At 39.4% G+C, this 9738-nt stretch overlaps 1 protein-coding gene across 2 annotated transcripts; it reads left to right on the top strand.

Moving 5' to 3' along the window:
* Nucleotides 1-862: 862 nt before the first annotated feature.
* Nucleotides 863-8342, top strand: zgpat (zinc finger, CCCH-type with G patch domain). Of its 2 annotated transcripts, XM_032568463.1 has the most exons (7): nucleotides 863-1006; nucleotides 2058-2713; nucleotides 3371-3504; nucleotides 4437-4601; nucleotides 4699-4821; nucleotides 6048-6450; nucleotides 7069-7207. In XM_032568463.1, exons 2-7 carry the CDS (start codon nucleotides 2112-2114, stop codon nucleotides 7205-7207), a joined length of 1566 nt encoding a protein of 521 aa, XP_032424354.1. In that variant the 5' UTR covers nucleotides 863-1006; nucleotides 2058-2111. The 2 variants fall into 2 exon arrangements, with proteins under 2 accessions (XP_032424354.1, XP_032424360.1); XM_032568469.1 differs by lacking the exon at nucleotides 863-1006 and having other exon boundaries at nucleotides 2112-2713; nucleotides 7069-8342.
* Nucleotides 8343-9738: the final 1396 nt, after the last annotated feature.

Here is a 9738-nt window from a genome sequence, read left to right as displayed (position 1 = left end):
TGACTTCCACTTACAGGTCCAGGAAGGACCACAGTCTCCCTGGACGGACACTCCATCTACTCTAATGTTACCCCCAATCACTATTATGCAAATCACACCCCAAAATAAAGTAGTTTTCCTAAATATATTTCTTAGGCTTATTCTGAGTTAGGCAGCTAATTTACTACAGCAGGCCTTAATCTAGTTATTCTTGTATTTTATACTTGTATTTTACACTGCTTGATTGACCTCTGACCCATTCAGTTTGGAGTTCTTTGCATGTTAGTTTATTGATAAAACACAAATTCACAATTAGATATTGATGAAACTATGCTCGCTGTACCTCCACGACAAAAGTAAACAAGAAGCTAATTTAAAACAAACGTCATCTATAGGCACTTCCCACAATACACAGGTCCAGTACAGTCCGAATCAATATTATTATTCCGACTCAACGGTAATTGGTTATACTGTTGTTTTGCAGCAAATATTCCTGAGCTCTAATCCTGACCTGAGCTCATTCTCTATCTGTTTGCATGGGTTCTCTCCAAGTACTCCAGCTTCCTCCAAAAAGTCCAAAAACATGACTCGTCTTTATTGCTCTGTAGTGTGTGTATGCTTGACTGTTTGTCCAGTGTTTATCTGGTTTGTCCTAGTTCAGGGTGTACTCCGCCTCTTGCCTAATGACCACTAGAGTTTTATTTTATTTTTAAATTAAAGAGCTTCAATAATAAATATCACATTTGAAATAGAACAGCCCCGTGTGCCAATTGTTTAAAAGCAGTTAGCTCAGTTTTTACCTTTTCAATGGCTGTAACTGTCTAGGGAACGCGAAGGCTTTGTTTTATTGTGAAAGAACAGCAGTTTGAACGGAAGTCCAGCCTTTGCTCATTTTTTCTAAGCTGACCCCGGTCTGTCCTGTCTAGAGCTTTTTTGCCTGGCTGTGTGTTTATTAAAACAACCACCATGTTGCTGTTACTTTTACCGGAGCCAGAGCTGATGACAGAGAAGCCGACTACTTACTGAGGTAATAAATGAATAAATGTGCTTTTATAGCCATTATTGGTCCAGTCTAACCGGAAACACGGCTAGCAGCTTTAACAACATCTCAATTGGTTTCAGTCTACAACAGTAAAAACGTTTGACTGTAGCTTACTTTATGGCATAATAAATGAGCTTATATTATCCACACAGTCAGAACACAAAGCATGTCTCCTTACATGCTTTGTAAGACTAACCCGACCCATTTGTGTCTTTTTTACTGGCAGTGAAAAGATGTACATCTTCACACCAAAAAGTTGTAAAGAAGTGGTTTACCACGGAGTAAACCACGGAGGGGGATGTTATAATGTTATAAACCAAAATTGTGGAATAAAGTTTGGATAAAAAGGGAAATAGAAACCAAGAAAATTGAAAAATATTTGTTCTTCCAGACTTTATTCCCTTTGTGTCTCATTGTGAACATAATAAAAATCTGATCATAAGATGTTCCAACAATCTGAAGGCTTTAAAAGAAATGAAGTGGATAAAAGTGTTTAATCCGTCCATCTGTCCTTCCATTAAGTCTGTACATCACTCCATTTATCCATCGGTCCGTCCTTCCGGCCGTCCATCCATCTATCCAAGGGCAGGCAATATGGACTTAGAATTACATCACTATATTTTGTTGCACTGCTGTGATAACGATATAAAACGAAAAACTATGTATTACATCTTTTTTAAGGATATAGCAGTCATAGCTCCACAAATACTGCTATCGAAAAAGCTTCCATTTTAAACAGCCTTCTTCAGGACGCCACTTAAACAAGTGATTTATGTCACAAAACTTCACACAGTAGCTACAATCATATTTTCAAATTTACTGATATTTAGGGAATAGTTGAGAAAACAGTAAAAATAATAACATTTCCAGTAATGTCAGTTTTGTTTTTTAACAACATTAATGTAAATGTCAAGACAAATCAAAATTCATATAAGAAATGTTCCCGATACATGATAAACGATATGATAAATGCCCACCCTACATCCTTTTCGTGATCCTGTCTAAATCATCTCTAAACCTCCATCCTCTTCTACAGTCGGCGCAGTTTGATGCTGACCTCTCCTGCCCGTCCCGGTGCCAAGCTGTCGGCATGGATGAAGCGACCCTGGAGGCCGCCATCGCCGCCTACGGCGCTCAGCTGCAGCAGGTGGAGACGGCCCTGTCTGCGGGCCTGGACCCCAGCCAGCAGCCGGACCTGCTGAAACTGAAGGAGGACCTCTGCCAGCTGATAGAGCTCACAGAGGCCAGCCTGGTGTCCGTCAAAAAGAGCCGGCTGCTGGCCAGCTTGGAGGACAGTAACGAGCCGCATGGGAACACCTGCGAGGTGGCGGCCGACACCAGCAGGGTCGACGAGAACCTGAGCGCAGAGTTTGCCGCTTTTTACTCGGAACTGGGAGAGTGTTCAGGCAGCGGCTCTGACTCCAGAGAGAAGGATGAGGAAGGCAGAGAGGGAGATGGAGAAGAGGAGGAAGACGAAGAGGGAGAGGATGCGCTTAGCGGTACCAAGGTGAGAGCCCCCTACAGGACGTCCTGGGGGACGCTGGAGTACCACAACGCCATGGTGGTCGGGGCAGAGCCGCCGGACGGAGAGGAGGCGCAGGTCCGAGTGCTTTTCGTCTACCCCACCCAGAAATCCATGAAACCATGTCCCTTCTACCTGGAGGACAAATGTCGGTTTCAGGAGAACTGCAGGTATACCTTTAGTGACCCGTTTTAAAGTTAATTTAATGTGAACAGATTTTCTTAATTCTCCCATTCTGAATAAAATTGGACTTCTGAAACTCAGAAATTTCCAAATTTTTTCTAGAAAATTTCCGAGATTAATCTCAAAATCACTGAGTCTTTTCTAGCAAATTCTCATCTTTTCAAACTTTGAAATTTCCATGTTTTATTTCTTAAAAGTTTTTTAGATTTATCTGGAAATTTCTGATTTTTTTGGCCACAAATTACTCATTTTATTTCTATCTAAAATGGCCGTAATAGCTATCAAACTATTCATCCCTTTTAATTTACCATAGGCAGTATGGTACATACTGTCCAGTATGTACCATACTGGACACAGCCTCTGGGACAAGATTAGACCAAAAATATTTTATTTGCCTAAAATTCAGACCAAAATTATTTTGTTCCTGGACGAATTGGATTTAAGCTGATTTTCATCTGATGAAATGGGCATCTCTGAAAGGAAAATAAAAAAATTCTAAAAAGATTACTTTAATCTGCCTGTAGATAAATGCTGTCTGACTCCCTGTCCCCATCCCACCCTGTTCCCTAAATATGAGTTTGATCAGCAGCCTCAGTGGATTAGTTTTTCTATAACCTCCATTTCTTCCGTGTTTTCTGATGAAGGTTTTCTCATGGGGAGGTGGTTTACGTGTCCGAACTCCGGGAGTTCTTGGACTGTGACCTCAGTAACCTTGAAGAAGGTTCTGCCTGCTTGGCTCGACATGTGGACGGCATCTGGTACCCGGCCAGGATAAAAGGTAATTCTGAGCTGTTGATACATAATAGAAAAAACCCAAAACACTTGACTCTTAGACTCCTTTGAGGCATTTTGTCCTTTTAAATCCTGAAGCAGCACTGGGATTTGTGTTTTTCAATATTTCTAAACAGTGACACTTGATTAAACAGTGACGATTAACTAGTGACGATGTCAAGTTCAACAGATTCTAGACCAGGGGTGCCCAAAATCGGTCCTCAAGGACCGGCATCCTTCATGTTTTAGTTCTCTCCCTGGTTTAGCACACCAGCATCAAATGATTAGAATGTCTAAAGAGAACAATGACTTGCTGAGGAGGTTGTTACTACCACTAGGGAGAGAACTAAAACATGCAGGATGCCGGCTCTCGAGGACCAACTTTGGGCACCACTGTTCGAGACATTTCAAAATAAATGGACTAATGAAATGAGTGCAATAACGTGACATTTTATTACAGTACATAGGTTTTGTGCTTTTTTGCCATACAACCACAAATATTTCGATAAAAATTTTTTTAAGAACTTGCCAAATGAGAAGCAGCCCAAATTTTAACAACCTGCCCCAGAGTTGTTTTTTCCAGCCGAACATATTCAACAGAGGCTCAATCTGACAACACAGAGTGTGAGTGTGATTGACACTTCTAAGACCCGCCTCCTGGCTCTGATTGGCTGTTTCTGACCAGGACCATCTTTAAACTGACAATCAAGTCAGTCTTTGATTGACTAGGAGGTCAATCAAAGACCTGCTAGTGGTCTTTGATTGACCACTAGGAGGAGCCAAAGAAGGACGATTCTTTTCACAGATTATCTGTCTCAAATTCTACTGTCAGGACCTTAACAGTTTCAACAAATATGTGAAAAATAAATGTTTTATAAAAATTACATATCACATAGACCATGTTATCTCATTGATTTGTAATGTTTTCTCTCCTGTCAGAAATGGACAGTGGTTTCTTCACAGTAAAGTTCGACTCACTGCTGATGAAAGATGCCGTTGTCGAGGCCGACGGGGTCATCCCGCCCCTCAGAGAAGACGACCCGCTCTCCTCTGACCCTGATTCAGACGATGCTGGAGATGCAGATGCAGTGGGATATGCAAAAGGTTTAGAAATGCCAATAACGTGTAGACCAAATATACTATTTAAATTGAACCTGTCAATGTTTGCTTCAACCTTTCCTTTTCTGTTATTTTCCGTCAGTTCTCGACTCTGCCACAGAATCGTCTGAAGCAGTGAGCAGTGCTAACTTCGGGGGCTGGGAGGCTCATACCAGAGGCATTGGATCCAAACTAATGCTCAAAATGGGCTACAAGTTTGGAAAAGGTGAGAAAGACTAACACATTCCAACCAGAAGACTCATTAATCGAACTTCATTAATTGAAATATATGTATTTCTGTTCTATAAATCTGAACATGTCAGAACACTGACAGCATTATTATTACATATATACGTTTTTCCAAAATTAATATCAATTGAGCGTAATTTGCTTGAATTTAATTTGTAGTAAAAATTTTGCAGCTCATTGAAGTTCTACTATTGTGTGACTTTATTCAAAGTTTTTCCGTAGACCTGAGGGGAACGTTCCAGCGTGTGGCTGGGATCCCAGAAACAAAAGATTCATCAATGCAAATGTATAGCGATGGGCTTCATCTGCAAAAAGCTTTGATCCATTTATAAGGCTTAATAAATGAAAAGTCCTTCAGGCACAGCCTAAAAAAATAAAATTAAACATGCTTGAAAGTAAAATTCTGTCTTGGTGCCAATTAAACTAAAGTCAATCTGTAGCTGAATGATAAGAGGAAAAACATTTGAAAGGGACTTTAAACAGGGTTTGAACCCAATAACAGAACATCACGATCTAGAACCCTAGATTCTAGAGTTGCTTATGGTGGCGGCTTGTTGGAGTAGATGTGTTAATTCAGATTTGTTCTGTTGTTAAAGATCTGTTGTTGTTGTTGTAGCCAATAACAAGTGGTCAGAAGACAGCATTTAGCTGCATTCAGCTTCTATGCACCACAAATCTGGAATAAACCTCCAGAAAACTGCAAAACTGCTGAAACACTTCAGCAGGTTTTATTCTAACCGGAATAAAAACTGTTTAGAGTTACCTTTGGTTTGTAGTTAGTGAAACACTGATCAACATATTTGATGTGTATTTGCTTGATGATTTTGATGATGAGATTTGATAAATGATTTCTGTATTATGACTTTTATGGTGACTTGTTGCTGAAATGTGTTATACAGTTAACTTGACTTGGTTTAATTTGAACTATGCAAACACATTGGTGTAAACCAGATGCATTGTGTTTAAGCCTTATTGTAAATATGCTCATTTTCAATGTTTGTCTAAAGAAGCAACTTTTAATTGAGGAAAAAGAACTAGAAGTTACTAGAATCTCTGATCAACTTCATATAGAAAAGTTGAAATATTAATAAAAATATTAACAGATTATTTAATTATTTTAAAATTGTGCCAGTGCTGATTTTTTTTAAAAACACAAACACACACACAGAAACAAATATTTCAGAGCTTGTTTTGCCTCCCCAGGCCTAGGGAAGCTGCAGGAGGGTCGGGTGGAGCCGGTGATGGCCGTGGTCCTGCCCAAGGGAAAGTCTCTGGATGAGTGTGCCGAGCTGACACAGAGGCGTACCCACAGCAGGGCTGCTCAGGATGGTGCCCACACCAGCCGGCCAAAGCGCCGCAGAAAGCCGAAAGTCTCCACCGGAGGGCGCCGTACCGTCTTTGATTTTTTAAACCACAAGCTGGGAGATAAGAGCTCAGATCCTGCTGCTGCTGGGGCGGCGGGAGCGACCGGGGTGGAGGCTTACAGGGCCGGGAAAAGCACCAAAAGGAGCCTGAATGTGAAGCTCTTCCAGGCCGCAGAGAGGGTGGCTCAGACTGAGAGGGAGATCCAGAAACTGAGTGAGTCTCTTGGCAGACAGACGGGCAGGTCAGTACTGAACATAGAGTCACTAACTGCTTCTGTAAAATCTGGAAACAATAAGAACCCTGCCCTATTTAAGTTACTGTCACTGTATTCAGTGACAGTAGCACTCAAACGTGTTTATGCTTCTGAATTTGATAGAAAAAAACTCAGACATTTTTAGATTAAATTCAGAAAATTTCTAGAAAAAAGCTTTCAGGAGTTTCAAAAGTCAAAAATTTTCAACTTCTGAAATCTTTCTTTTTGGCAAATTTTTTGACTTTTCAAGATGAAAGTTTTCGGGGTATTTTTCTTGAAAACTTCCGAAATTAATCTCACCATTTTTGAGTTTTTTGGCGGAAATTCACTCCTCTTTTTTTCCCTATTTGCAACGGCCCTAATCCACCATCTTATTATTTTAAAATTGTTTGGGAAGGGAACATTTTTTTCCATTTTATGTCATAAAAAGTTTTGAAACAAGTAGAAGTAATAAATTCATATCCCCCAAACAAGAACTGTGGGAACAATGTGAACTGTAACTAAGGTGGGAACATCTTGTGAAGAAACAGTGCTGCTAAAACCAACCTGACTTGTCATCTCCCCCGTCCGCCTTCACACCTATTTGTTGTTTGTGTTTGTGCAAAGGGATTCATCCAGAGTGAAGCAGCTGGAAGAGAAGCTGTCAGCGGCCCGCTGCCTGCTGGCCCAGCAGAAAGCACACGAGCTGTCCATCCAGAGGGATCACAAGAAGGCAGACACACACAAGAAGATGACAGAGTTCTAACTACACAGACAGAGGGAGGCGCTGCTGGCCTCTAATTAACTCATATTCACTGCTTATTGTCACTTCTCTGCCTTGTTTCTTTTTCTTTTTTCTTGTTTTTTACAGGATTCCTTCTGGATGATTTGCTACCAGCATCATGGCTTTTGGCTGGCAGCGTATTTCTTTTTTTAGTTGTTGTTTATTGTGGATGGTTTATGGAAATTTAACAATGTTGTTAAAAATAAATTTTTAGTTGTCATGAACGACCTGTTTTGTATTTTTGGTTCTGATACCACAGCTGAACATTTGCCCCACATTTTGTGACATCACAACAACAAAGTTCATAAAATAGTGTTTAATTCTGGAAAGAAAAAAATACTTGGGTTTAAAAACTTCAGTAATTGTGGTATGCAAATGTATTCAGCATCCTCACAGCATGATGCTGCCACTGTTATGTTTTAACATAAAAATTGTGCATCTAGGTTCAGGGTCTGCAACCTTTACAACCCATCGAGACGTTTTTACCCTCAGTTTAGTTACAAAAACATTTAAGAACCACATGCGCTTTAGAAAAAAAGCAAATAATTTCTGATAAATGTCTATAATAGGAAATGTGTTTATTTATATATTTAAATAACCACTTAAACTTTTACAAAAAGAAGATAGTGGGAACTGATATAAAAAACATAGTTTTCAACATAATGACAAAAAAAAAATCAAAACAAGTATTAATAGCATTCTGTTGTATAAATTCAGTATAATTACTGTATTTCATAGAAAAGATAAAAACAGATCAAATCTGCCGTTAGATCTAAAGTGAAGGAGCTTCTGAAAGAGACAGACCCGATTTCAAGGCGTCAAATTTCTTTATATCCAACGTTTTTATTACTCTTGTGCTATAAAATGACACCAAGTTCCTGGAAAATACATGTTCCCGCCCCTTTAAGGTAATGGCTGCTGTTTTTGTGCTATCAGAGAAAAAGGAGATGAAAACTTTAACATATTTCTTTTAGCATTCCTTTCACTTCACAGTGTACTACTTTGTGTCTAATTGAACCCCTAAACAATACATTAAAATATTCAGTTAGAACAGGAAAAAGTATTGGGTTCTTGAAGGTGAATGTTTTTGAAACATACTAATAAACATTCATCTGTATTTTAGTGCTTTCTACCACTTCTCTAAGATGGGTTCTGACTGGAGGCTGCTGTGGAGCTTTGTGCCATTTACTGAGTATTACAGAGTTTTTACTATTCCATTGCCAGGAGTATGCATCGTTTTAAAGCAATGCCCATACCTGATATAACACACACGACATCTGTGAAGCTACAATAACCTCCCAGTTTAATAATAAATCTGGGCAGCAGCTTGGCACACTATCTCCAGGCAGGTTGGCTGCTGAATGTCTCCTCCGCCACAAAAAGGCTTAATACTGCTGCTGCAGATCAAATATTCATATTCTTAATTCTTTATTTTTGCTCCATTGTCATTTTAAGGAACTGTTTTCGGCGCTGGTGGGCTTTATTCAGCATGCAGTAATTCCGAATGAAGGGACCACAGATCTTCCCGCGCTAACCAGTGCGCCACGCGACGCCACGCGTTTTTCAATCCTAGCGTGCGGCGTCGCGTGGCGCACTGGTTAGAGCACGAGCATTGTATACAGAGGTTCCAGATCTCGACGTGGCGCTGCCGAAATCGACTCGAATCGAATCGAAAGACATTTACTGCAAGTCTTTCCCACCTTCCTGTCAGATTACTGCTGAATAAAGTCCACTACTGTCAAAACATCAGGAGGACAAAGGGGAACAACTGCCATCACCAATAGAGCCCTGCTCCACCTCATTCCCCTCCAATTTGTTGTCCTTAAAATCTTACTTATAAAAGCTAAATTCATTTTTGTCCGGAAGAATGTTAGAGCCTTTAAATTAAACATTAATTCACAAAAAAATCCTCTGAAGTTAAAGTAGCACTACTTCGATATATTTTTATTCAAGTAAAACTAAAAAGTAGCTGTCCAAGAAATTATTCAAATGTAAAGAAGTAAATGTTAGAAAGAGACTGTAGAGTAAAGGTTGAATTATCACAACTGATTTAATATTTAGCAATGATGGCATCAAATTGACAAAAGCATAAAGTTAAGTTAATTCTGGTATTCTTATGAATACCAGAATTCTTCAATATTTTTTCTCAAATATTTGTATTTGAGAAAAAATTCAAATAATGACAAATTTTAGTGCATTTATAACTAAAACTTATCTTTGTTTTCTTCCAAGACACATTAACTGTGTTTCCATTAACCATAAAATTGCACAACTTGAAATTACAATAAATAAATTTATTTAATGGAAACACAGCAAGTTTGAAAGTAGCCTACATAGGGTTTTCTGTAAGAAGTTGTTGTGTTAGGATTAGGATGCGATGTTTTTTCAGAATTGATTTAACAGCAAAACTGCAACGGAAACACTTTTTTCGCATCACACGAGTCACGTGATCAACATGGGATGTTACTACTGCCGAAAACTGCAAAGAAGACGACAGGAAGTGGTAGCAGGAT

The sequence above is a fragment of the Xiphophorus hellerii genome, chromosome 1 (genome assembly GCF_003331165.1).
Source record: "Xiphophorus hellerii strain 12219 chromosome 1, Xiphophorus_hellerii-4.1, whole genome shotgun sequence".
NCBI classification, from domain to species: domain Eukaryota; kingdom Metazoa; phylum Chordata; class Actinopteri; order Cyprinodontiformes; family Poeciliidae; genus Xiphophorus; species Xiphophorus hellerii.
The sequence above is the reverse complement of the archived record's forward strand: the minus strand, read 5'-3'. Positions and strand labels throughout refer to the sequence as shown.

Bases quoted from the DNA above. Each gene is read 5' to 3' on its own strand.
- zgpat (XM_032568469.1), top strand. From the start codon at position 2,112: ATGGATGAAGCGACCCTGGAGGCCGCCATCGCCGCCTACGGCGCTCAG. The intron at 4,822-6,047 runs GTGAGAAAGACT...TTGCCTCCCCAG, and splicing joins GGGCTACAAGTTTGGAAAAG to GCCTAGGGAAGCTGCAGGAG. The intron at 6,451-7,068 runs GTCAGTACTGAA...GTTTGTGCAAAG, and splicing joins CTTGGCAGACAGACGGGCAG to GGATTCATCCAGAGTGAAGC.